Raw genomic sequence first — 27,706 nt, 5'->3', positions numbered from 1 at the left:
TGAAATTGGCGTTTTCAAACGAAAACACTTCTCGAGTTTCGCATTAAAATTGGACGGAGTATTACTCACGACTGTAGCGTCCGATCTACATTTAGCCATTTGCCCCCTGAGCGCTTCGGATTCCAGGGCCTGTAATAGACTGCTTCTCATAACATTCTGCTCTGATTTCATCGGCTATAATTCTAGTTCTACATTTCCCACCAAGCCGGGAATATCGGTCAATGTATTAATATCAGCTCAGGTTGTGTCTACATAATAGGGTTTGGTCGGTAACCAGTTATAAACAACTGTTGAAATTCGAATCACGAATTTCCTTTAAGTTAAACGAAGCCGACAGTAACGAAAAATTACACTTTTTTTGTTTTAAATGTTAGCCCAGACACTCCCCAAGGAGAACGATTGACATGCTTTTTGTTGGTAATTTTCTTTAAGTTAAACGAAGCCGACAGTAACGAAAAATTACACTTTTTTTGTTTTAAATGTTAGCCCAGACACTCCCCAAGGAGAACGATTGACATGCTTTTTGTTGGTAATTGGTACTTGTAGAATTTTGAATCCCCTGCAATTTGTTATAGTATGCTACCCCACTGTGATATTGTGGTTTTAAACTAGTTCTAACAGGATACCAATGACAACGCGCTTTACATTAGTCGTTGGGCCTAGTCATTGGGCCTTAAAGCCATTGGACACTTTCTGAAAAGAACAAAAATTTAAAGTTCACAGATTTACAAATAGTTTACAGGGTTTACAGAAGGTAATGGTGAAAGACTTCTCTTGGAATATTATTCCATGAAATGCTTTAGCCTACTTTTTGAGAAAATATAAAAACAATTATCAATTCTCAATATCGAGAATAACAGATTTATTTTAAACACATGTCATGACACGGCGAAACATGCGAAAACAAGGGTGTGTTTTCCCTGTTATTTTCTCCCGACTCCGATGACTGATTAAGCCTTAAATTTTCACAGGTTTGTTAACGAAGTGTGGGCCTTTGGACAATACTGTTTACCGATGTTGTGCGATTGCTTTAATTGGGCCAATAACATTTCCGTTATCTTTGAGTATGTAACCCTGTATTGTGTATTCCCCTATAAACACACAGACCTGAGCTGCCGCAGCTCTCCAAAGGCTTTTTCAAAAATGAAATCAACCTGTATCCTCCCAGGTACCCATTTATACGGCCTGGATGAAGAGAAGCAATTTTAGTGAAGCATCTTGCTCAAGAACACAAGTGTCATGACCGGGATTCGAACCCAAACTCCCATGACTTAACAACCAAAACTTGAATTTCAAGGCTGTATGCTTCGTTTTTGAAAGGGCAAGGGCACCAAGGCATTTTCTCTATGGCAAAGGGCACCCTATGAGGAAATTGTAAATTTCTACTGGAGCATTTTAAGTGCACCAAGGCAATGACCAGGGGGCATGGAGGCAATCGCCTTCGTTGCCTCCGTGAAGTATCAGGCCTGGAATTTGATGCTCTTTTAAGTTAAAACTGCTGGGCCATGCCTCCGGGGCGACATTGGGTCACAGCTTTTATTATATTTGAACATGTGTTGACATCTGTTCCTTTTTACAGATGGTCTAATGGTTCCCATTGGAATCAGCAGACAAGGTTAAACGGTTAAAGCCATTATACACTTTCGGTAAACATTATTGTCCAAGTCCCACACTTCGACGTTCATGTATTACAACTTATATATAAAATAACAAACCTGTGAAAATTTAGGTTCAATCGGTCATCGGAGTCGGGAGAAAAGAACAGGAAAACCCACTCTTGTTTCCGCGCATTTCGCCGTGTCATGACATATGATTAAAATAAATCTGTAATTCTCGCTATTGAGAATTGATATGTTTTAATGTTTTCTCAAAAAGTAAAGCATTTCATGGAACAATATTTCAAGAGAAGTCTTTGACCATTATCTTCTGTAAACCCTGTAAATTATTTGTAAATCTGTGAACTTTTTTTTTTTTTCTGTACTGAAAGTGTATAATGGATTCAAACGGAAGTCACAAGTTCAGTGTTTTCAACGCTAATGAAAATAAATATTGCACGACTCAAAACACATGATACAGTATGCACCATAATGTACTTCTCGCCAATATCTGCTTTGGGGACGTTCTAAACAAAATTGATGGGCATGGAAAAGTTTAACACTATGGTCACTATACACCAAAATTCTAGCCCAGTATTGCCTAGCCCAGTGATAAGCAACTCATATTATGATATAAAGTCCTGCATCCTCCGCAATCAGAGGGGATGCATTGAAAAATCGATCAGACTCGACACCCCTGGTTTTCAATTTTCATCAGTCCTGCCTTCAGGGTCATAGTAAGGCTAAAAAATAAAAACATGTTTTATAGCATCCCTGCCAGCCTCCTTTTTAGAGGCCATCTTCTTTTTTTCCCTCTTTTTCTTTACGAAAACATTTTACTTTTTTACCTCAGCTGAAAAAAAAATCATTTAGAAAAATAGCCCAGCTTTTTGTCTTTAAAAACGTATCGTCGGCCATTTAAAAAAAATGAAAAAAAGAGACAAAAATGGCCCTCCCCCTTCCTTTAAAAAAGAAAAAGGCAAAATTCTTATTATGTTTTTTGTTTTATTTGGCCTTAACCCTTACCATGACGTAAATAAACAAGCTCCAGTTTCCAGCAGAGTCATCAATATTGATAACTGCTGGAATGTTGCTCAAGGGTGTCATATTTCAACTACGGTCCAATTTTTTTCATCAAAAATCTTGACACTCCGTGATTTGATCCCCTAATTATAGGTATACGACTAATAACAAAGTAAATGACTCTCGGGGTCTAGGGCTAATTACAGGTGTTTAGGGCAAATAAGACCCTTTCCATGAAACATGCTAATCACCTTCAAGCATTTTTTCGTTCCATTCATCATGCTATTTTCGTTTGATCTGATTTGTTCTATTGCATGGTGCATACCACATCACTACGTGCGCGTGTCTTTGATAATACATAGATACTGCGAGGCTGCACATTTAGTACATGTGTACATTACAGCCCCTGCATGTCTCAAAATACGCAGCAGTACAGAGCGCACTTAGCCACTGTTAACTCCAAAATAATTAGCTAAACCATGTTGTAACCAATTGTGTAATCAATTAAATATTGCTCGCTTTGTTTGTTTAGAAAGTTGTGTCCTCCAATGTTTATTAAAAAACAAATAATGAATGTTTTTCATTCATGAAAAAGTAAGTACATTTTCATTCGTTTTAAGATGGAATGTTCCACTCAACTCGACTCCGCCTCGTTGAAAAGAACATTCCATCTTCTCACCATTGCACTCATAAACATTTGTTTTTTTGTCAACGCTAACTGTTCATGCGAACTGCAGTGCTTTCCTTTCCTATAATATTGGACCGCTGCCCAAACGTTAATTAAAATATCTACGGATCAGGCGAAATTCTCACCAAGTGGTCCAGCTGGCTTGTCCAGTGTTGAAAAGGATCCCTTTATTATTACAAAGGATGGTAAAGCTGGGAGACTAATGAAATGACAAACTATAGTACATGTACGTGTTCATGGTTTAGCCAATAGGGTGTCTCAAATCTTGATGCATTCACCCTGAAAGAACCAGGACAACAAAAATAATATACAGTGTAGGCGTGTGAATATTCTACAAGTGAACATTTCAAACATTTGGGTTTGTTGCATAGCCACAATCATGGGTAAATTTTTGCTACAAAGACACCAAATGAAGAATCTAGATTGACAAAACTCAAGCACTTATATTCATTATTCACATAGCGATTGTTTAATTTGATATTTATATGAATTTTAACACTGGGATCAAATCTATCAGTGGTTTTTAAAGTGTCAAGATTTGTAAAATGAAAACAATATGAACCCATGAATTTAGCGGAGCACTTAAACAAATTTTTTAAAAACCTTTAAAGTGTTATTCTTGCAATTTTTCTTCGTGTGAACAGTGAACATGTACTCCCACAGGTGTGAACACATCAGACTTGTCGATGACAATGGTAATTATATTTTAAATACAAGTATCAAATGTTTTAAATAAGTGCAATGGTACGAATATTTTCATTTGTTGAAAGATGGAAAGTTCTATTTAATGAGGCTTTAAAATCTTTCAACTCCAACAGGCTTTTTCTCACTGATTAATATTTGCCAATCCTGACCCTGACCATAATCTCTGCAAGACGATACCCTAATCCATGAATGCCAACTTTCTTCTCGACTATCGGGCCTGATACTTCCCTAGGCAACCCGTATACGCAGAAAATGTAAATTTCCTTTTGGAATAATTTCAAGGGGCACTGAGGGCGCAATGACCAGTGTGCTTGTGGACCTTATACACCTATGCCATTTGAGTAGGGCGCCCTCGGGGTCGGAGGAAAGTTGTGCGTATAATAGATGTGCGTTTTCTAATGTGCCCTCAGCTAGAGGTCAAAACAACATTGCACACTGTGTGCTTTTTCTAATTGCATTATCATTTTATCTAGAAAAGCACTGAGACACTATTGGTAAATTACTCAAAAATAGTTGTTTGCATAAAAATTTACTCTGTAACGAGAGACTGAGAGCTGTTGATAGTATAAAACATTGTGAGAAATGGCTCCCTCTGAAGTAATGTACATAGGTACATCTCATTCAAATAAATGACTTCAGGTGTCAACCCTTTCATTAGGCATCTGAAAGCACACAGACATTTGTGCAACAAGGATTTTTATCTTTCAATATTCTCTTGCATTTTCGATGACCAATTGAGTCAAAATTTTCACATGTTGCATTGTTGGGACACATCCAGTGAGAATGCTGGTCTTTGACATTACTAAATGTGTCCAGTGCCTTTAAGATGGCAGCATGATGATGTCAATTCAAATGGTCTACAGAGGCAATCATTGCGTCAACGAAGTGTTAAGCCTTCATTATTCCATAATTCTACCTCCAGGATCAGATGTAGCACTATGGCAATCTGGATTATCACCCACATCATTATCATTTTGTTGGACTCCTTGCAAATGGTCGTGGGCATGGAAGAAGAATGCAGGCCTGATGATACATGCTTTATTTTTGAATTTAAAAGGACAAGAGCACCCAGGCATTTTCTCTAACTAGTTAAGGGCACCCTATAGATGAGGACATTGTAAATTTGTACTGGAGCATTTAAAGGGCACCACGGCAATGACCAGGGGGCATGGAGGTAATTGCCTTCGCTGCCCCCGTGAAGTATCAGGGCTGATCCTACATGTAGTGCTACAGTGTATGGCAATCTGTACTGTATTATAAACCACATCATTATCATTTTATTGGATTTCTTGCAATGTCAAGTGCATGAAAGGACGTAACGAAAAGTTACCGGAGATTGGGTGAAAATAAGATAATGAGCAAAATTATGTTTCAAGACAACTGAGTGTAAAGGATTGATCAGTTTTCTACCATTCATTAGTCATCATACAAAGGTTCAGTTCTGCATGGGAATGAGAATTGGAAACAGTAATTCTAGCAACTAAAGTGTAACACTAACAGTAATGCCAGATCTTTGTCAGCAGCCATTTTATTGCTTACGTTACAGCTTTTTATTTTGGGAAAAGTACTTGTTCTTGTGTCCAAAAATACCTTTTTATAGGCAATATTATTTAAATTAATTGTATTTTCTTTCCTTTTTAACCGTATTTGTAGAGTTGTTTCTAATTTTTCACTGGCTGGTCCAGATTTGGGTATTTTCTTAAACTGCCTTTTTTTTATATTTGTTTTTTTAAATTGTTTTCTTCGGAAACCCTCTGTATTGTAATGTTGTATTTGGGAAATTGCTTTTTACCTTTGTATCTAGCGCTTTGAGGCCTTTTTGGCAATTTGGGGCTTTATAAATGTCTTTTTATTATTATTATTATTATTATTATTATTTGCCCTTGTAATGTAGTTCCGCGATCATGACGATACAACTGCAAGTATGTAGGTTTTGTTGTCTACATGTATGATGTATCTTTAATTCCACTCTGCATGTCACACTCACCCTCTACATTACAGATATATCAAGGAGCCATGACAAAATGCGAACACACATTGTATCGAAACATTCATGTGATACATTCATGGATGATGTATAGTCATGGGAAAGTGAATACTTTATGATTTAGGTTTCTGGGTTACCACACAATGATGGGGACTGTATTTTTTTCCCTTAACAAACTAGAACAAGGAATTGAAGGTCACTGGTGCAGGTGTTTCCTGTTATGTAGTTCCTGGAATGGGCATGATGTGAAATTCAGACAAGCAGGCATCTGATAGCACACCAAATGGCTGACAATTCAATATAAAGTGTTGTTAAAGTAACATTTGGTAGTTGAGCCCCCCCCCCCCAAAAAAAAAAAAAAAAAAAAGTTAAAACGAAAAAAGGGATTCACTTCAATGATCTCAGAGTCAGACAAAGAAAACAAATTTTGAAATACAAAAAAGTCAATAAAAATAGGTGTGTGTCACATTGTTTCATTTTAATGTTATGGTACTCCGCATTCAGACAGTACCATATGCTTTTCTGACAGCAATCATCAGCCACGTACATGTACCACCTACATACAATGTACATGAACTGCCAGGACTAGGGGTGAGGGTTTTGATATCTTTTTTAGTACATGTAGATCATGGTCCAATTTCATAGCACTGCTTAGCGCCCGATTTTGTGCTTACTTTGCAATTTCTATTTCATAGCGCTGCTAACTGTAAGCACACGAAAAGGCATGCTAACCTTCCGGTGCTTACCGCACGAAAATAAATGACGTCACAATGCAAATCCGCGGTAAACACGCAATATGGACGCCCAATTTTTCTGCTAACCTGTGAAATACGCTAAGGCTTAAGCAAATTTGTCTGCTACAGTAGGCATGCAAATTTGCTTACTGTTAAGCAGCGCTATGAAATTGGGCCCTAGTTTTTGGCCATGACATGAATCCCTACTTACTCACTGCTAATGGAGATGTACATCATGTATGTAATTTACATGAAGAGGTTTCAGCTTCATTGTGGTCGGAAAGTTTTTGAAAAAAGTGAAAATCACTGAGCAATATTTTCAGGAAAGGAGAATCGTGTTAATAATAATAATTTAGGGGCTCATCATCCTTACTCGCAGCTAAGAGCTGAATTGCGAAAGACATGGCTACAAGTGTTCGAGAAGCAGGCCATGCAAGGGCGCCTATGGCAGCCAGCCACAACAACCCATTATGACCACGGAGCACATCCAAGATCGAAAGTGTTTGATTTTTTACCGAGGGAGGTCTGGATAACCCTTGAGGCACAGCAGAGAACCAACGCACAACTCAACTCACATACGGCCCTGGCCGGGAATCGAACCGGGGTCACCTTGGTGAGCGGCGAGCGCTTTACTCACAAGCTGACCATGCCACCCAATTGATACGATGTATGCTAAAACAATTTTTGTCTCCCCAGACATAAATTATTTTCTTGACATTAGTTTACCACTTTCTCAAAAACCCTTTATAGAGGTTGGATGAATCATACTTTCACAGTGTCAGTGTGGACAGGTTTAGTTGGACTCAAGAAGAATTGTGTGAATTAATGGAAAGGGCTACATCGTAACTACGCAGTCAGAGCCATGACATTCAGCCCAGTACACTAAAGTCCGCTTCATACTTCCTGCAAGTACAAAACGAATTTCGACGAAACAACCTGTGTTTCGGTGCAAGGGTTTCGCATCAGTTGAGCACAGCTTCTCTTCCTAGTTGCAAATTTGCGACGTCAAATTTCACAAGAAGTATAAACTCCAATCGCGCATAACAATATTGTCTGCACTGCTTTAGAATTGCAAAGGTCGTGGGTTCGAATCACACCCGAGTAATCTGTGATTTCTTTTCGCAGAATTCGAAAAAGAGTATACAGTGGACACACATGTGACATCAGTGTATAGGTAAAACCAAAATGAATTTTGTATGCATCCCACCAACTCCAATCAGTACACACTCCCAGGGGTTTGTGTCTAGAATAGCCTACCAGTACCATCCGTATCAAATATCATGTATTCGTAGGCCCTAATTAGAAGCAACCAGGCACCCATGATTATCAACAGCGCAATACCATTGTCAGTGTCATGAAGGCGTCAGACTGTCTATGCTGGAATCTTCTCATCAGCAAGATCAGGGGGCCTTCAATAGTAGACATACAGAGGTGAACATTTAGCAATTCAAATTTAAAGGCACTGGACACCTTGGTAATTGTCAAAAACCAGTATACTCACTTGGTGTATTCAAACAAGTATAAAATAACAAATCTGTAAACACAAATTCTCAAATGGTCATTGAATTTGCAAGAGAATAATGAAAGAAAAAACACTCTTGTTGCATTACTTTGTGTGTTAAAAACTATGTTACTTCAGGGGGAGCCGTTTCTCACATACCATCAACAGCTCTCCATTGCTCATTACCAAGTAAGTTTTTATGCTAACAATTCGTTTCGAGTAATTATGTACCAATAGTTCATGTCTACAGTGATGGCCATTTGTAGAAAAGATTAAAAGCCATCCACCTTGGCTGCTAAACCAGTTTCTGTAAAGTAACATTTTTCTGTGCCAGCAATCCTTTGCTTACAGGCTATGAAATTGAGGCCAGATAGAACTGGTTAGAACTGGGTAACCAAAGGAACCGATTCTCTGTGAAAAACATGACTGGCTATTGTGGCTCAATACAGCCAGCTGTCACTGACATTCAGTGGACCATGCCATCAAGTTCAATCTCTACAGTGAGCAAGGTCATTCATATCCCATGTGCTGCTGGGTGCTATCTGTAGCCTACACCCATCCATGGATGATGGCCGATAGCCTCTGTATACTGACCATGCCATAACACGTGTACAGCGTGCACCAGTTCAATGATCAAGGGGAGTACATGGTGTAGAATACAACTTGTAGTGCTCAGAGCTGCCAACATTTGCATCTTTCAATCAGAACGATTTTGTACAACAGTCAGGGACTCAGGGAGATATTTAGATATTTTCATGTACATTCAATATTAATCATAGAAAACTAGTTTTTAGAAACAGAGAATTCACAAATTGATCATCCGAACAAGGAAATACTAGTTTACTTTGCATCCTGCATTCAGGAAGAAAGATTTTTAAAACAATCAACAAAAAAGGGGAAATGTGTCCATAATCAGGCAAGATTTTCAAATGTTTTTCATCAAAACATGAAAAATATTGGGGGGTTTTCAGGGAAATTTCTGCAGAATCAAGGAGAGTTGACACTCAGCTAAAGATAAGCTTTTAATTTAAAACAGAGCTACCAAGAACTTTCATCTTGCAATCAAGGAAATTTAATATAGACCAGAACTTAGCACTGTTTATAAAGGGTATATTCTTCCTTTGTTTGATTAATGCTGATGTTGTATGGCACTCCTCTATTACACTTAAACAATCTTCACAATTAGAAACTCTTCAATGGCGAGCATAACTTTTCGAGTAACTTACATTTAAAATTAAATAATATAAAAACCGTACGAATTACATAATTATTAAAAACTAAAGAAAGGAAATTAATGTTTGGTTAAATTATAAAGAAAACTTTCAAGTTAACTTATAATAATAATAAATAAGATACAAAATCTACTAATTATTAATAATAATAATAAACAAGACTTATTAAGCGCATTTTACAAGATATCGTAGCGTCATACGTTATCGACCCTCATATGTTTTCGGTCCCCAACTCTGATTCCCGTTTACCGCGAAATTGTGCAAGCTGCACCGGTGACAGAAGCTATGCAGTTTACTCACGGTCTGTATTTTCATCAGGCTTAATCATGCTGAGAATAAAGTTTCCTGTCGTTGGTTATGCTCAAACATTTATAAAATGATTGATTTTTGGTACTAATCACTAGTGCATTATTATGCCAACATTCAAGTGAGTCAAAGAAACATCATCCAACCTCGAAAGTTCAAAACAAAATTACTATCTGCTAGATTGAGTTTCATTCTGCTTTAGTCACTAGATGGATCATGTGAGGTGGTTACTATTTGGGATTCTATGGTGTGCAAATGTGGGGAAAATATTAAAATATTTTAAGTGAAAAGGACAACAATTTTTTTTATTTATTTACTGCATACTGTAATAAATTCCGATAAGCGTAATAAATATTAAGTCTACATTAAATTTAAAGAGAAAATATCATAGATTGGTTTCTTATCTCCTGAAACCAAACATTACTGGTCTGAAATGGGGGAAAAAGGATTTGTTATGAAGTGTGAGTGCATCAAGGATGGGTGGGGTGTTTTACTTTCATGCCTTATGATATCTCTGGATTTTAATATAGTAGCCATAATTCCTTAGGACAAAAAATGTAATTAAATTTGTTAAGTAGTAATTAAATAATATTTTTGATTTATTTTGCAAACATACTAGCTTCTGAATATTCAATAAAATACCAACCAATGAAAGGTGTGAAAACATATGACGTTGCTCCAATGTCGTGCATGCATTTAAGCACTGTTAATGGCGGACTGTCTCTCGCAACATAAAACCAAAACTTTAAATATTTCAACACACCATGAAGTGCAATGGTTATTGTTAAAAAATTGGATAGATGATTTGAAAAAAAAATATTAAGTTTTTGATTGTGAACAATTTTCCTGTTATCCTACTCTACTGAAAACACATGACACCAGGATACAATATAAAAACTAAAACTATAGCCTATTAATTTAAGGAAATTAATGTTTGGTCGTAAATAAATTGTCAAATAACTTGGGTTAATTGTTAATCAGATTACTCCTCAGTCAACATGGTCATAAGTGACATAATGGAGGAAGAAATATTTCTTCCTCCATGACATGATGATGACATTGAGTTCACTAGCCCTGGTAGGACGTCAGTCAGCGTTGCCTGCAACCATGGAGGAATAAATTATTCCTCCATGCTGCAACGGAGGAGTCCAACCTGGGCTATAAGTTCACATGCACAAACTTACACAACAAAACAGTGCCGTCTTCAAAGATAACGGAATTTTAAAAAATAAAACACAAATCGAAACCGACAGAAACTACCGTTTTAAACACAAGAAGAAGGTTCAGTTATATCTATTATTTAAACAACTGTTCACAATACGTATGCTTCTAAAGAATAATTACCTTTATAATTGGAGAAATTCCCTCAAGTTCTTGGCAATCAAAGACGGAGTGCCTAAGCCGAAAAATGCACGTACGCCGTACTGCACCAAATTGACGAAGTGTGTACTCTTAAAATTGTGTGTGTGTATTTTATTATTTCAGGTCGATAATCGACGCTTCATATGTAACCCGTTTACGCAAGTATAGAGGGCGCAATTCACTTTGGGTTTGAGCTGCACGAAAAATCTGTCCCAGCAGCTAGCAGTGGTGTGGGAATTTTGTCCCAGGAATTCTGACCGCCGGAGATTCGGTCCTCCAATGATTCAAAAGAGGGCGCTATCAGAAGAGGTTTGTACACCGTTTGCCATAATATGGGGGCGGGGGGGGGGGGAGGGGATCTCCGGGGCACCACACTCTAAAAATATGTTAGTCAAAACAACACTAATTAGTCGTAGGGAGACATGATTTTTAATCTAAGTTAGTCAAAACATGTCTCATATGACTAATTAGTGTTGTTGTTTTTACTAACATATTTTTAGAGTGACTAAACAAAAGTGCTGCGACAAAAGGTACACACATAGCCCATCGCAATAATTATGGGGTGTTTTTTTTCTGTGTTTCGTTTTGAATCAAACACCTAGATTCCTCTGTAGTCTATGGTAGAGTCTGTGCACCAAAGGGAGTCCAGTCCTCCCTCCTTCCCCTGCTACCATAAGACAACAATACGTCGCAGTGGCAGCAGAGATTCGGTCCCCCACGGAAAACATGGGTACCAATTTCTCCTGAGAGCTGTTTTGAATCACCATCCTCCATCCAGCCCATGGCCACTTTTCGTGAAAAAAAGTAAAACATATAAAAAACATAAAATCTGCTTTTCTGCTATTCTGATATACCAGAAAAGCAGATGGCCACTTTTCGTCCTCCATAACCAATGTGAAACCTTACTCGTACTTTTTAATATAATAGGTATTGCACGGCCCGTCGCGGCGGGCCGCGTCGTGTTATTTGCATCCAATAAAAAATAAATTTAGGCGCATATATACAGTGGAAGTTCAATTCATCAGTCACAGCACGTGAGTTTCAAAATATGACGTCACTCTCTTGATGATCCGCACGCTTTGTTGGAGCTTCGTTCTTCGATGTTACGTAACTTTGTGGCTGCTTCGTTTTTTAATTCTTTATCTGCGATTAGGCAAAACCAATAAAAGACACAAATACAAAGAATGGTCAATATTATGCACTTATTATTAAAAAAAGAAAGTGAAAATGAAATGAAAGACTACAAAGTAGATAACTTCTGATCTGTGCTGAGATAGATACCAACCACCGCTTCTTTTCACAACCAACAGTACTTAAAAGAGATTTACCCATGGTGCTGCCACAAACATCACAGGACACATGGGATGTCCTCATGGTTAGCGTCTGGATGGTCTGGAACCAATTTCATAGCGCTGCTTAACGGCGAGCAAATTTTCAAAAAGAAATTGTCGACAAGGTGTAATTCGTATCTTTTCACAGGTTATCAAGAAAATTAGGCGCCCATCTTGCTCTTCACCCCCGCGTTCACAATGTACTTGCATTGTTACGTCATTAATTTTCGTACAGTAAGTACCGGTAGGTTAGCACGCCCTTTCGTGTACTTACGGTATAAGCAGCGCTATTTAATAATTGTAAATTTCCAAGTAAGCTCATGAAATTGGGCAATGCACAAACAGCGCTAGCCTTATACTTACTTTCCAAGTGTCGTTTCATCATGGATACGAACCAATCTTCAAAATTCATCTTGATGACTTTAAATAACCCAGATGTCTCCGCCATTGTGAAAGCCATTGGCGCAGCCTCAAACACACCGCCGTAGAAAGCCAAAACACGGACAGTGAAAACAATCTTTTCTACACCAACGATCGGGAACTGGACGTCCCAATTTTCCCTCCTTGTAGGAGATGCGTTCATCCTCCCCCATATCTTCTTTCTTATGTGTTCTTCAAGACATTCAGTGACAAGATCTTGGTATTTCTTGCTGAGTTTTCCATCTTCTACCTCGAAGACGTTTCTATCATCAACAGCAATTATGACACCACCACTGGAGTTTGCCAAAGCACTGATAAGGTTTGATAAAACTTTATCAAATATTTGTGTAATTTCTTCTCGCTCAAGGAAAAGGTTCTCACTTTTGCCTTTATCTTTGTAAATGAAAATAGTCTTTTGGAAAATCTGTAACTGTGCATTTGCGGTTGTTTTTAAGTCATGACAAAGTTGACATGCGGAGTTGGAGTGGTTGCGGTTGAATTCAAAATCCAATTGCTGCGATTCTATTGGTTTAGAGTGTCTCTCCGATAGTTCCTTGCGTATCAGAATAGCCAATGCCTCTTCAAAGTTCCTGACTACGCGCGTGACGTCAGCGGCAGCTGATAGCACGTGAAGGTTGTACTCCAATGTTATTGGTCGAACGGAAGGCGTCACGTGACAGAATAGATATTCTTCGTCTTGTGATTGGCTGCAGAACTCAAAAATATCCCAGTCATCAGGTATGAGCTTTAAAGCTTCTTGATCAATAATCATCTTCCATTGGTCAAGGTGCTTCGCTGTCACTTTTTCATGGAGGCCACTCTTTCTGGTGTGCCCGTCACGTTGTAAGTTTCGCATTCTGATGACACCACGCCTTTGGTAATTTGAGATAGCAGTTATTTTTCTTATGATATCTTCCTTTTCTTGTCTTAATTCGTCTTTCTTTTTCATTATATGTACGTCGATTGTAATTTCAAGCAGTTTATTGTCGGTTCTGTCGGCCATGTTCTGCACCTCGACAAACAAAACAGTAAATACTGTAAACATGGCGTTTGATGCTTTGCATTGTGTGAAGAATAAGAGGTAACTACCCTGACGACGAGCAGAGTATACTTGTTCGAAACGTCGAGACCACACCGGCTCTTTTCAGAGCCAAACCCATATGATATTATGGTTGTACCCGCAAGTTTACTTATATAGGTTTTCTCGGTCAATTTCGGCGAGAGCAGCCAATTTAACCACCAAGCTATTCTATTTCGCGCGAAATCGAATGCTACTGAAAAGGATTATTCGATTTCGTTTTATGATTAGTCAAATGTAATGTTGCGTCATTCGATTTAACAAAATATTCATTTAACTTATCAATTCATCAAAGCAGCATTCAAATTCGCAGACGCTTCTTGAGGAAGGCACTAAAAACTAACCTCTACAGCGGTTCGGAACTTTTCGTGTGCTCTCGGAACATTCCGGCACGGTTCGCGACGATCCCCCACGCATCAGGTTTGGGGAGTTGTTACATAAGAGTGGACTAACCACTAGGACCTGGTTGTTAATGATTTCATGTCTAAAAGATGCAAGTACTGCTTCAGACCTCTTTATTCAAGTACATTTGTAGCAGCAGGTTTGGGGAGTTGTTACATAAGAGTGGACTAACCACTAGGACCTGGTTGTTAATATTTTCATAGATGTTAAATTTGCATCGGGGATAATGAATATTAATTTTTGGTTTTTACCCATTGTACACCGATGTGTGTAGCACTGTATACTCAGTACTTTCCCGAGTCCTGTGAAAAAAATCACAGGTATTTTACTCGGGTGGGATTCGAACCCACGACCTTTGCAATTCTAGAGCAGTGTCATACCATGGAGCAATAGCTCCATGGTCATACCAACTAGACCACCGAGATTGCCCGGTAGCTAGAGGCAGTTCGAATCCTATGTTTTAGCAGCGGGTACTGCAAACGATTTAATAGATGTTAAATTTGCATCGGGGATAAAGAATATTAATTTTTGGTTTTTACCCATATACACCGATGTGTAGCACTGTATACTCAGTACTTTCCCGAGTCCTGTGAAAAAAATCACAGGCATTTTACTCGGGTTGGATTCGAACCCACGACCTTTGCAATTCTAGAGCAGTGTCATACCAACTAGACCACCGAGATTGCCCGGTAGCTAGAGGCAGTTCGAATCCTATGTCTTAGCAGCGGGTACTGCAAATATTTTCATGTCTAAAAGATCATTTCTGCTTCAGACCTCTATATTAAAGTACATTTGTAGCAGCAGGTTTGGGGAGTTGTTACATAAGAGTGGACTAACCACTGGGACCTGGTTGTTTATATTTTCATGTTTAAAAGATGCAAGCACTGCTTCAGACCTCTTTATTCAAGTACATTTGTAGCAGCAGGTTTGGGGAGTTGTAACATAAGAGTGGACAACCATAGGACCTGGTTGTTAATATTTTCATGTCTAAAAGATGCAAGCATATGCAACTTCTTGAGGCGTGTGTGTCACGAAAAGGAATGCAATACACTCAATTGAACAGAGTGCTAAAGGAATTTGACTCGACTCTAAACGAAATTAAATGGCCGAATTCTGCATTTGAAACGCAGTAACAACTGGAGAGGCAAAACAGCTTTAATTCGAACGCATGAAAATGAAATTGACTGCTCATTTGCCGAATTTGACCGAGAAAACCTATATTTAAGTTACTTCTTAGCAATCCTTAAAGTCCGGATTGCCTGCCCGGTTTCAGAATCATCTTCTTGGTTTAAAAAAACCCTCAGATAAATGGAAGCAGATTGTGTATTCTAATAACGGATTCATTCTTCCTGCGCGGGGACATGACCGCTCCAGAATTGTCGGCAACAACTCAAAAACGCTACTATACCTTTTGAAAGTGGGTTTTATTGTAGATAGGCCTATCTACATTTATTATTCAAACAATCGAACGGTTCCAAAATCAACATGTATAAATACCTTGCCTTTCAAAAAGCTGGAGCTCTTCATTGCTCGTTACCAAGTCAGTTTTTATGCTAATAATTATTTTGAGTAATAACCAATGTTGGTAATGGTTATAAAGACCAGTCTTTCCACTTGGTGTATTTCAACATATGCATAAAATAACAAACCTGTGGAAATTTGAGCTCAATTGGTCGTCAAAGTTGCGAGATATGAATGAAATAAAAAAAACACCCTTGTCACACGAAGTTGTGTGCTTGCAGATGCTTGATTTCGAGACCTCAAAATCTAATTCTGAGGTCTCAAAATCAAATTTGTGGACAATTACTTCTTTCTCGAAAACTACGTTATTTCAGAGGGAGCCGTTTCTCACAGTGTTTTATAGGCCTACCATCAACAGCTCTCCATTACTCGTTTATACCAAGTAAGTTTTTATGCTTAAAATTATTTTGAGTAATTTACCAATAGTGTCCACTGCCTTTAACGAGATGAGTTGAGGGAGCGAGTATATAATTATATTGGAGAACCGTGCTGGGAAAACATGGATGCAAGCACCAGGCCCGTCAGAGCAAGATTCTTCCGTTCAATCTATGGTTCCTGCTTTGAGTTGAGGCAAATTTAATTCATACAATGTTGAGTCAGGTCACCATCATGAACAACGATGTCGCAATATACCCTGCTGTTCAATGACACGTATACCCAGACATTGTTAGCATTTGTGAATATTTATTATGTTTGTCTGTAATGAATAATGTTGTATTGTGGGCTTCCATTTACCACTGTTGAGACGAAGGGCGAAGTGCATGTCAAGTTCAAAGGTGGAAATTGCTCCATCAGATAATAGCTCTTTCATTGCACGCAAACAACAGTCTACACTAACAATACATTCCAGGAACTTTGGAAGTTGGAAATACCCGTTGAATTACATCCTTATAAAAAAAATACCTTGAACAGTCTCTGTTTTATTTCGGTTTCGATTTTAATCTTATTTGAGCTTGTGTTAGAAACAACATGGCTGCCCGTGGCGAATTTGCTCCCAGTGGTTTCACTATGGATATTCACATCACGCTTTCCATGGCAAAACCGAGTAACGACGAAGCACTGCTGATGAAAACGGAGCGGGAGAAGTTTGTGCGTGCTGCATGCGCAGCCTTCAACTCGAAACAACGAGAAGTTCTGAAACTGGGAATTGTTACCAGGGGTGTGGCACAGGAAAGCATTGACCAATGGAGGGAAGGCACTTGGGGAGAACTCTGTAAGAGACTCAAGCCTCCTCAGTGGCAGAAGTGTCTTGATTTCAGTCGTCCCTCATCGGAGTTTTTGTATTATTATACCAAACCAACTTCACAACCGACCACTTTGAGCTATAACATCAGGATACCAACAGACACGAGTACAGAGCTTGTGGAAGGCTACCACCAGGTGATGACGATCTTGTCGAGGGGGGACGGAGGAGCGGCAGCAGGTCGCCCATACTTTGATTTCGATGAACACTTACCTCAAGTCGAGAGCCCAGAGCTGCCAGAAGTTGCATCTAATGACGATCGATGTCATATCATTGGACTTATAGAACTCAAATTGGGTGACACCTTCAACACACCGGAGTCTAAGACAGTCCAGTTTAAGAAGTTGAAAGACGGAAAGGCGCTGGCTGCTAACATTGACAAACATGCATCAGACTACATGGGTGCATTCGCAAACCACGAGGGAGGTTGGATAATCGTGGGTATTGAAGACACCAATTGTAAAGTGATTGGTCAGGAGGTTTCTGAAGAAACAAAATCTAAGATTATAAGTCATCTTGACAAATGTGCCAAACGGAAAATCTGGGGGAGTAAGCAGGAGGTTCCAACACGAGGGAAGCACTGGGACATCTTCTTTCAGCCCTTGGGAGAAGAGAAGTATCTTGTTGAGATTCGAGTGAATCCTTTCTATGGAGGGGTATTTCAGAAAAAGCCTGAATCTTATATTTTCGAGGTTAATGAAGATGGAGAAAAGGTGGTTGAGGAAATGAAGTTTGGAGTTTGGATAGAGGCAACGATGCGGGAGAAATTAGCTGGTATGTAGACAATTCAGATTGAACCAGGCAGGACTGGCAATGGATATTAGGGGAATCAAAATAATCTGAAACCTCATCTTATTCAAGTTTATACAATGCAGTACGGTACCAATCTTCCAGAGAGGTATTTCCATCCAAAGTTCATACCAGTATCAATCCTCTGTTAAATGTTTCCATCTAAAACCTCACTGATTCTAAAGTTTAAACTAGAATTAGCTGTTGCAAACTGCTTACCAACCAAAAGGACCTAAAGCCTGTGCGGTATTGAAGGCTGATTCTAAGTTCATACTAGTTTCATCCAATCCTCAAGAGAACTAAAACTGTATTTTCATCTAAAAGCTGACTTATTCTAAAAAATGGTTAAAGTAGATTGATTCTAAAGTTCATACCAGTACCAATTCTCTATAGAGCAATATTTCCATCTGAAATCTCACTGGTTCTAAAGTTCATACCAATACCAATCCTCTATAGAGTAATATTTCCATCTGAAATCTCACTGGTTCTAAAGTTCATACCAATACCAATCCTCTATAGAGTAATATTTCCATCTGAAACCTCACTGGTTCTAAAGTTCATACCAGTACCAATCCTCTATAGAGCAATATTTCCATCTGAAATCTCACTGGTTCTAAAGTTCATACCAATACCAATCCTCTATAGAGTAATATTTCCATCTGAAATCTCACTGGTTCTAAAGTTCATACCAATACCAATCCTCTATAGAGTAATATTTCCATCTGAAATCTCACTGGTTCTAAAGTTCATACCAATACCAATCCTCTATAGAGTAATATTTCCATCTGAAATCTCACTGGTTCTAAAGTTCATACCAGTACCAATCCTCTATAGAGCAATATTCCATCTGAAATCTCACTGGTTCTAAAGTTCATACCAGTACCAATCCTCTATAGAGTAATATTTCCATCTGAAATCTCACTGGTTCTAAAGTTCATACCAGTACCAATCCTCTATAGAGCAATATTTCCATCTGAAATCTCACTGGTTCTAAAGTTCATACCAATACCAATCCTCTATAGAGTAATATTTCCATCTGAAATCTCACTGGTTCTAAAGTTCATACCAATACCAATCCTCTATAGAGTAATATTTCCATCTGAAACCTCACTGGTTCTAAAGTTCATACCAATACCAATCCTCTATAGAGTAATATTTCCATCTGAAATCTCACTGGTTCTAAAGTTCATACCAATACCAATCCTCTATAGAGTAATATTTCCATCTGAAATCTCACTGGTTCTAAAGTTCATACCAATACCAATCCTCTATAGAGTAATATTTCCATCTGAAATCTCACTGGTTCTAAAGTTCATACCAGTACCAATCCTCTATAGAGCAATATTCCATCTGAAACCTCACTGGTTCTAAAGTTCATACCAGTACCAATCCTCTATAGAGTAATATTTCCATCTGAAATCTCACTGGTTCTAAAGTTCATACCAGTACCAATCCTCTATAGAGCAATATTTCCATCTGAAACCTCACCAGTACAATCCTCCCGAGAAATATATTCGCCTGAAAACTATGTTAGTAAACAAATTAGCAATCATCCAAATCATTCATAACTCTTTTAACCTTCGAGAAAGACTCTGCCCTTTTTTTTTTTCTTTTTTTGCATTTATACCCTCGGTCCTTTTGGTTGGTAAGTTAATTCTTTTGGTTGCAACAGCTAATTCTACTTTCTCTTTTATTAATCAGATTGAGATGATAACTATCTTCCTCCCTTTAATATTTTAACACTTCATCACTGTGGCTAATTATTCTTTTTTGTTCCCCAGAGGAACGATGCAGTTACGAGATGCAACAGAAGTTTGAAAAGCTGAGTACTTACACGGCCGGTGGCTGCCAAGTGTTTGCTCTAAAAAACTCACACAGAGACATTCAAGAAAGAATGTTTACAAGTAAGGATGGTATATATTTATTTTGCATCAGGATAAAGACAACTATTTGGTTTTTTACACCATTGTGTATTACAGGTTTTCTCGGCCAATTTCAGTAAATGAGCAGCCAATTTTATTTTAACCACCAAGCTATTCTATTTCGCCCGAAATCGAATGCCACTGAAAAGGGTCATTCGATTTCGTTTTGTGATTAGTCAAATGTAATGTCACGTCATTCGATTTAACAAAATAGTCTTTCAATTTAACAATTCATCAAAGCAGCATCCAAATTCGCAGACGCTTCTTGGGGCGTGTGTGTCATGAAAAAGAATGACAATACGCTAAACTTGACCTAGTGCCCAAGGAATTTGACTCGACTCAAAACGAAATTGAATGGCCGAATTCTGAATTTGATATGCAGTAACAACTGGAGAGGCAAAACAGCTTTAATTCGAACGCATGAAAGTGAAACTGGCTGCTTATTTGCCGAATTTGACCGAGAAAACCTATTATTATACTCGGTACTTTCCTAAGTCCTCTAAAAAAAAAAACCCACACATGCATGTTGATCGGGTAGGGTTCAAATCAACGACCTTTGCCAAGTGAAGCTACAGCACATCTTAGTACACAGAGCTAGATCGGTGGCTTTTTCATTTCCTATGTTTTTAGCAGCTGGCCGTGGGTTCAAATCCCACCAGTGGTATGCTTATACGGATTTTGTTCACAGGACTCCAAGATTTCAGACATTCGCTCATCATTTTCATCAGTCCCTTACAACATACCGCAGACATTGCCACATCTTCAACCAGAGTGTAGACTATCTGTGTTTGAGCCTGCCACTGTTGCTGAGATTCAAAGGGTTATTATGAAATCTCCTTCAAAATCCTGTGAGCTGGATCCAGTATCAACATCCATGATAAAGCAAAACATTGATATATTTGTACCCTACATCACTAAGCTTGTAAACGAATCTCTCAGTTCCGGTTGTATCCCCGATAGCCTCAAAGTTTCCTACATCAGGCCGCTCATCAAGAAACCAAACCTGGACAAGGAGATATTCAAAAACTACAGACCGGTTGCAAACTTAAAATATCTTGGAAAAGTCATCGAACAAGTAGTGTCATCACGTATTTCTGATCACATTCATACTTTCAACCTGTCCGACGTGTTCCAGTCAGCATACAAGCCTTTCCATGGGACCGAGGCTGCACTAGTCCGTGTGAGCAACGATATTCTCTCTTCTATGGACAATGGTAACCTTACAGCACTAGTCCTGCTAGACTTGAGTGCTGCTTTTGACACTGTTGATCATAACATCCTTCTCTCTCGGCTCCAGAATCACCTTGGCATAGAGGACACAGCCCTAGCATGGTGCAAATCGTATCTCCACAACAGAACTCAGCATGTATGTATTGGCACTGCAATATCCGACCCTGTTGTTTTGAACTACTCTGTGCCACAGGGGTCGGTACTCGGCCCGCAGTGGTTTACGCTGTACACTTTACCGATTCGTGACATCATCCTCAAATTTAATCTGAATTACCATGTGTACGCAGACGACACTCAGCTATACATCACGTTTAAATCTTCTCAAGAAAACGCCAATGCATCTATTGCAAGACTTGAGAAATGCATCCAAGAGATTCGACGTTGGACACAACAAAACTTCCTGAAGTTAAATGATGATAAGACAGAGTTCCTTTTATTTGGGTCACGTCAACAGTTAACTAAGGTTTCAGTGCCATACATCTCCATCGGTGATGCTCGGATAGCTCCCTCGCTGAAAGCTCGGAACTTAGGGGTTATTTTTGATTCATCGATGACACTTCAGCCACACATCAACAACATTGTTCGTTTATCATCATATCACATCAGGAATATAGGTAAGATTCGCAAGTACTTGGACAAAAGTGCCACTGAAAAGGTCATTCACGCATTTGTTACTTCTCGTCTTGACAACGGCAATGCTCTTCTCTACAGTCTTCCTAACAATCAGATTTCCCGACTTCAACGGCTCCAAAATACTGCTGCCCGCATTGTGACACTGTCTAGAAAATCCTGTTCTATCACCCCCATTCTGAAACAACTACACTGGCTCCCTATCTCTCAACGAATCATCTTCAAGCTGATGCTCATTGTCCACAAAGCTCTCAATGGCAAGGCTCCCCACTATATTTCTGAACTGCTTCAAGTTTACACTCCATCAAGGAATCTTCGATCAAGTTCCATGCTTCTCCTCATTGAACCCAAGTCTCGACACTCATGGGGTGACAGGTCTTTTTCTGTAGCCGCGCCACGCATCTGGAACTCTCTACCACTTAATCTTCGATCTTGTCTTTGTACCGCAAAATTCAAGTCTCTTCTCAAAACTTATCTTATGTCACAGGTTTTCAATGACTAATTTTGTTCTGTCTGTTTTTCTTTGTGTTGTGTTTTTGTTTTGTTTTGTTTTGGTTTACTGCGCCTTGAACACCCAGCAGGGTGGATATGTGCGCATTACAAGTCTTATTATTATTATTATTATTATTATTATTATTATTAAAGTATTACAGTGCTTAAAATTCACACCAGTGCAAGGGCAAAAACAAATTTTTCTCAACTAGTATTACATTAGCATACTTAAAGGAACACGTTGCCTTGGATCGGTCGAGTTGGTCTTTGAAAAGCGTTTGTTATAAAATGTATATAGGTAGAAAGATGCTGTAAAAGTAGAATACAATGATCCACACAAACATGCCTCGAAATTGTACGGGTTTCCTTTTACCTCGTCGACTAACACAGTCGGCCATTTATGGGAGTCAAATTTTTGACTCCCACTTTTAAAACATCTTTCCAACCATATGCTTTTTATAACAAATGGTTAAATACGCTTTTTTATAGACCAACTCGTCCGATCCAAGGCAACGTGTTCCTTTAATGCTCCAGGTGTAGATTAATCAAACAATGTATGTTATATTTTCAGTAAAGAAAGGTCTACACATTTGGCCAGAGACTTACAACAGTCTGGTGCATAACACGGCTGCTCCATTTCTCCAAAACGTCATCCAAGCTTTGAAGGACAGGTTTACGACCACTAAGGGAGTATGTGTTGTTTCTCAGTGTATACTCTCTGACATAGGCATTCGAAGACCTACAACGGCTGCAGGTGTAAAATGTGATGTTTTAGTCTTCACTGAAACTGATGTTCCATTTATAATAAGCTTAGGGTCATCAGAGGATGGGGAGCGATATTGTAGAAGAGCAGCAGCAGAGCTTGATGATCTTCTAACTAAACACAGCGGAGAAGGTCGGTTCTTCACGAAGAGCTGCTGGTGTGACCTCTCAACAGATCAAGACTGTATTCCAGGCCTCCTTGAGAGTCTCCTCTGTTACCATCCTGCAGACAAACCAGCCAGCTACCACCAGATGCATCTCCAGAAACTACAAGCATTAGTCAGTGGCCTTGTCATCGCCATAGCAGCATTCACACCCGAGACTTACTTATACATGAACGACTTGATGGGAGTCCAGGTAATGAACCTCTTGACTCCATCTCAGCTCTTGGCTCTGAAGACGTGTCAGGAGGTCCCCTATGTCTGCATCCAGGGCTACCCAGGGACCGGGAAGACGGTAGTTGGCATTGAGAGAGCCAAGCAGCTACGTCTGGATGGAGCTGAGGTTGAAGAGGTCTTGTATATCCCATCAAATGGACAGATGGCACGATATGTAAGGTGAGTGACCTGTCCCATAAATCTAGCCCCACAGAAGTGTGGGGATTTGTCAGAGTTGGCCACATAGTTGGTGGGGCTTATATAAACCCAGCATCTCATCCTCTGAACAACCTCCCTCCTAAGAAGTTTAAGGAGGAGAAGTGATCATAGTGGCATCCTTGCATCCAGTAGTGCATTCTAAGAGTAGCTCGACAAATCAGCGACTTTGCATTGAATACTAAATGTCTGAAAAAGGGTTAGTCCTCTGCACCCAGCCCCCCCCCCCTCCTCCATCCAAGCAGCATCGGAGATTGTCCTGCATGTACCACCGCTAGTTAAAAATTATGCTACCACCAATTAGCAAAAACAACTGATGACCTGTCCTATTTTGAGACAAACTTACTGAGCTGAATTCTAATCCTGCCCGAAGTGATAACTCATGTGCCCTCTAAAAACTCCAGGGTCATTATTGGCCCTTGATTCGGGTAACAGTGAGGCCAGTCCCTTTTCTGGGTCAGTATGACCCAATCTGTGTTAAATGACCCATCAATGGGTCAAACTTACTCAGAAAAACATGTCATTTTTGAAACCAGTTTCTGTGTCAGTCTGACCCCCCTCCCCCCCCCACAAAAAAATAAATAATAATAAATGGGTCAGGTACCCTGCTGTGAGATCTGAGCTCAATTTCATGGCTCTGCTTACCGCCGAATTATGTCCTTACGATCACGATTCCCCGCTTACGTGCAAGCGCCGAATTTCTGTGCTAGCTTTGTAAGCGTAGAATGCCTATAGTAACAGGGAATACGCACGCGCAGAAGCCTAAGTTCGCCGCTAACCCGTGAAATACGCTTGCCATAAGCACAGATATCCCTGCTTCCGTTAGCGCTGATGCATACGGTATGCAGAGCTATGAAATTGGGCCCTGGACTCTGGCAGCCCGGAACTATTCAAAGAGCAGGCACTAGGTTTGAGATACTACCATTTAAATAATTGATGGAAACTTCCTGTTTTTATTCTGCTTTCTCCTAGAGAATTGACGTTTCCAAAGAACTCATCTCTACATGGGAGTAAAATTTGTCTCTCGGAGGCATTTAAGGACATCATCCAGAAGTTGAAAGATGGGACGATGCCTCAGACAGTCAAATACCTAATATTGGATGACACACAAAACTTACTCAGTAGGAGAAACGTTCCAGCAACAAACTTAGAGGAAGATATTAAGAATTTCACACCGGATATGAAACACCTTGCCGTGAGGAAGACAGAACCGTTTGGGCTATTGAGAATTGAGAACTATCATGTTGACTGGTTGAGATGTGTTTGCATCTGGGTTTGCACAAAGCAAGACTCTAAGATTGTGATCATATGCGACGAATCACAGAGCCTTGAGAAAGAACATTACTACAAAACATTACAAGAATTCATCAAGGAATCAAATGGTTCAACAGTGACGTTGAATGTCGTCATAAGAAACTCTGAAGAAATTACCAAGTTCTTTCAGCATTTTGTCTCCACAGAGGCCTACGGTGAACTCCCAACAACAGCCCATGACTTCAAGGGTAAACCACCTGTTCTAAGACCAACTTTGTTATCAACAGAATCACTGCACAAGACCATCAACAAATTCATCTCAATGGGATACAGTCCAAGTGAGATTTCCCTTATTCGTCATGAAAAAAGCAGCGACAGAGCTGCACCAGACAGGTGTTTGACAACACCACAGCAAAAAGAGTGCATGACTCTGTACCGAGATATAAACCAACAGTTGATAGAGATGGGTATAGGACACAATGGCATACCACACCCACAAGTCCTTCATGCTGTTCTCTTCTTTTGCCTTCTCACACAAGAATTACAAGTAAGTCAAGAAGACGGTGATCAAGATGCTACATTTAAAATCAGCCTCGCATCATCTTGCTTTGCGAGAGGAGAGCACGCAGTGACTCCTCCAATCTTCTTGCAACATCTTCTTGGTGACAGAAGTAGATATGATGCCCCTGTCAGGGATGCTGTGGTGTGTCTTTTAGAAAAGAGATGGCAGTATCTTTGTACACTTTACAAGACGTTTTTAAGTCAAGATCATCCCCTCTCAACTGACGAAGATCTGTTGGAGGAGAGAAAAGTATCCCTTCTCGGTTATGGGAAACAGAAGCTAACAAATCTTCAGAAGTTGTATGTTATTTCTGAGTTTCTTTTAGGTCCTGTCACCATTCCAGAACACATCTTTCGCATAGTTGATGTCCAGCATGCAGGTTTCTACAGCTTGATCATTTTTCACATTCTCCCAAATGTTCATGCCATACAAGGCACACACGAAGTCCCTGCGCGTGGCCAATGTATACGTATTGAGAGTTTAGAAGGTTTTGCAGGGCGGGAGAACCAAGTGGTGATTGGCTTAATGCCAAGTGAAGACACACTTAAGACTTACAGATATGCAAATTATATAGCAGCCTTGGTATCTAGGGCCAGAACCAAGTGTGAAATCTTGAGTTTTGACATTTGTTTATTCATAACCGAGATGAAACGTGATAAGATAAAATTGAAAATGGTCGAAACATACTTCGAGGATGATGAAGATGGCTCCTCTGAAGATGACAAACTCCTGGCCATGATGGGTTTGATCTAATCAGATGGAGTCTGAACTGCTCAGCCAAAATCATAACCATGCTTAGCATTAAACCTTCTCTGAGATTACCCGAGTTTGATGGATTCAGTGTGTAAGGGGAAAGGGAAACCATACATGTAGACCGGTGCAAACAGACCAGGCCCAATTTCAAAGACCTGCTAAGCACAAAAATTTGCTTAGCATGAAATTTCTTTCTGGATAAAAACAGGATTACCAACTAAATTTCCATTTGTTGCATATGGCTTGTTGCTGGTATTCAGCTGTTGTTTGCTTATCCTGAAAATCACGTAGAAATTAGGTTGGTAAGCCTGTTTTTATCAAGGAAGAAATTTCATGCTAAGCAAATTTGTGTGCTTAGCAGCTCTATGAAATTGGGCCCAGGAGATGAGAACAAAGTGACCACAAAAAAACTGTTTTGATGGACAAAAACATATGTTCATCATATGAATGTGTTTACAGGACCCGGGACGAACTCAACACATTCAAAAAGCAATGAATATCAGAGCATGCTTATCAGAGTCTTAACTTTGAGCCAAAAAATCGGCCCAAATGACCTCCCTATACTATTATTTGAATAGTTCCCGTTTTTTTCCTTTAAACTGCTAAAGGCGCTTACTGTAGGCTCCTATAGTAAAGGAAATAAAATTTTGTCACAGATTAGGATAATTGTTATTTGGAGAAAGGAGTAGGATTTTTGTTTTAATATTTTTTGTATAATAATTTGTAAATAATAATACAGAAAAATACAAAATCACAAACCAAATTAAAGACACTGGACACTATTAGTAATTGTCAAAGACCAGTCTTCCCACTTGGTGTATCTAAACATACGCATATATAAAAAAAACTGTGAAAATTTCAGCTCAATTGGTCTTCGAAGTTGCGAGATAACTATGAAAGAAAAATCACCATTGTCACACGAAGTTGTGTGCATTTTGATTTCGAGAAATCAAGTTCTAAATCGGAGGTCTCAAAATCAAATTTGTTGAAAATTACTTCTTGCTCGAAAACTACGACACTTCAGAGGGAGCCGTTTCTCACAGTGTTTTATACTATCATCCTCTCTCCATTACTCGTTACCAAGTAAGGTTTTATGCTTATAATTATTTTGAGTAATTACCAATAGTGTCCACTGCCTTTAAAGTAGAGAGAATTTCAAGCCTGTTATATTAATGTGTTTTTGTTTCTTCAATAAAGAAATGGCACAGCATTGGTTGAAAAGTAACACACTTTTGCCATTGTTCAAAAGTCTGATTATTCTAAAGCTCAATAAATATGTGAAATGCTTCAAGTCTGTGCCCTCACATTGACTATCATCGTTGTGTCAGTCATCTGCTTGCAAGAACTGGGCCCAATCTCATAATGCTGTTAAGCAGAAAATACTGCTTAGCAAATTGCTTTGATTAGCACACACTTTATAGTTGCAGCAAATGTAAACTTTATGGATTTTTGGCTGGTAACCAGTTTTGCTTTAAAAGCAAGATTTGTCTGTGCTTAGCATGTTTGTATGCTTACAGGCTTTATGAAATGGCAAGTTATGTGCCTTTTCCTTTGCTTACAGTTAGCAACAATTATAACTGCTATTGGGTGC

General features: G+C 39.2%; 3 protein-coding genes across 5 annotated transcripts in view; 1 reads left to right on the top strand and 2 right to left on the bottom strand.

Annotated features, from left to right (window-relative positions):
* Positions 1-11,390, bottom strand: part of LOC139949880 (uncharacterized) — a 45,623-nt gene extending 34,233 nt beyond the window's left edge. The window contains exon 1 of one of the 2 annotated variants that reach the window (XM_071948440.1): positions 11,116-11,390. The gene's annotated coding sequence lies outside the window, so the exon portion shown is untranslated. The remainder of the gene's footprint in view (positions 1-11,115) is intronic. The other variant, XM_071948442.1, reaches the window with a different exon arrangement.
* Positions 11,391-11,633: 243 nt separating this feature from the next.
* Positions 11,634-16,551, bottom strand: LOC139949878 (uncharacterized). 2 transcript variants are annotated; one of them, XM_071948439.1, is made up of 3 exons: positions 16,306-16,551; positions 12,828-13,896; positions 11,634-12,276 (listed from the first exon to the last, which is right to left on the bottom strand). In XM_071948439.1, exons 2-3 carry the CDS (start codon positions 13,885-13,887, stop codon positions 12,188-12,190), a joined length of 1,149 nt encoding a protein of 382 aa, XP_071804540.1. In that variant the 5' UTR covers positions 13,888-13,896; positions 16,306-16,551; the 3' UTR covers positions 11,634-12,187. The 2 variants fall into 2 exon arrangements, with proteins under 2 accessions (XP_071804540.1, XP_071804539.1); XM_071948438.1 differs by having other exon boundaries at positions 12,828-13,890; positions 16,306-16,550.
* Positions 16,552-16,702: 151 nt separating this feature from the next.
* On the top strand, positions 16,703-27,279 carry LOC139949876 (schlafen family member 5-like). Its single transcript, XM_071948436.1, has 4 exons — positions 16,703-17,902; positions 19,699-19,821; positions 22,763-23,510; positions 24,519-27,279. The coding sequence occupies exons 1-4, from the start codon at positions 16,855-16,857 to the stop codon at positions 26,113-26,115; spliced, it is 3,516 nt and encodes a 1,171-aa protein (XP_071804537.1). The 5' UTR covers positions 16,703-16,854; the 3' UTR covers positions 26,116-27,279.
* The last annotated feature ends 427 nt before the right edge of the window (positions 27,280-27,706 follow it).

Source organism: Asterias amurensis, chromosome 17, assembly GCF_032118995.1.
Source record: "Asterias amurensis chromosome 17, ASM3211899v1".
NCBI lineage: Eukaryota > Metazoa > Echinodermata > Asteroidea > Forcipulatida > Asteriidae > Asterias > Asterias amurensis.
This window is presented reverse-complemented; position numbering and strand designations above follow the sequence as displayed.

Excerpts from the sequence above, each read along its gene's own strand:
- LOC139949878 (XM_071948439.1), bottom strand. The coding sequence starts at position 13,887 with ATGGCCGACAGAACCGACAATAAACTGCTTGAAATTACAATCGACGTA. Across the intron at positions 12,277-12,827 it reads GATGAAACGACACTTGGAAA|ATAAAGAATTAAAAAACGAA; the intron begins GTAAGTATAAGG and ends GCCTAATCGCAG.
- LOC139949876 (XM_071948436.1), top strand. The coding sequence starts at position 16,855 with ATGGCTGCCCGTGGCGAATTTGCTCCCAGTGGTTTCACTATGGATATT. Across the intron at positions 17,903-19,698 it reads GATGCGGGAGAAATTAGCTG|AGGAACGATGCAGTTACGAG; the intron begins GTATGTAGACAA and ends TTTGTTCCCCAG. Across the intron at positions 19,822-22,762 it reads TCAAGAAAGAATGTTTACAA|TAAAGAAAGGTCTACACATT; the intron begins GTAAGGATGGTA and ends TTATATTTTCAG.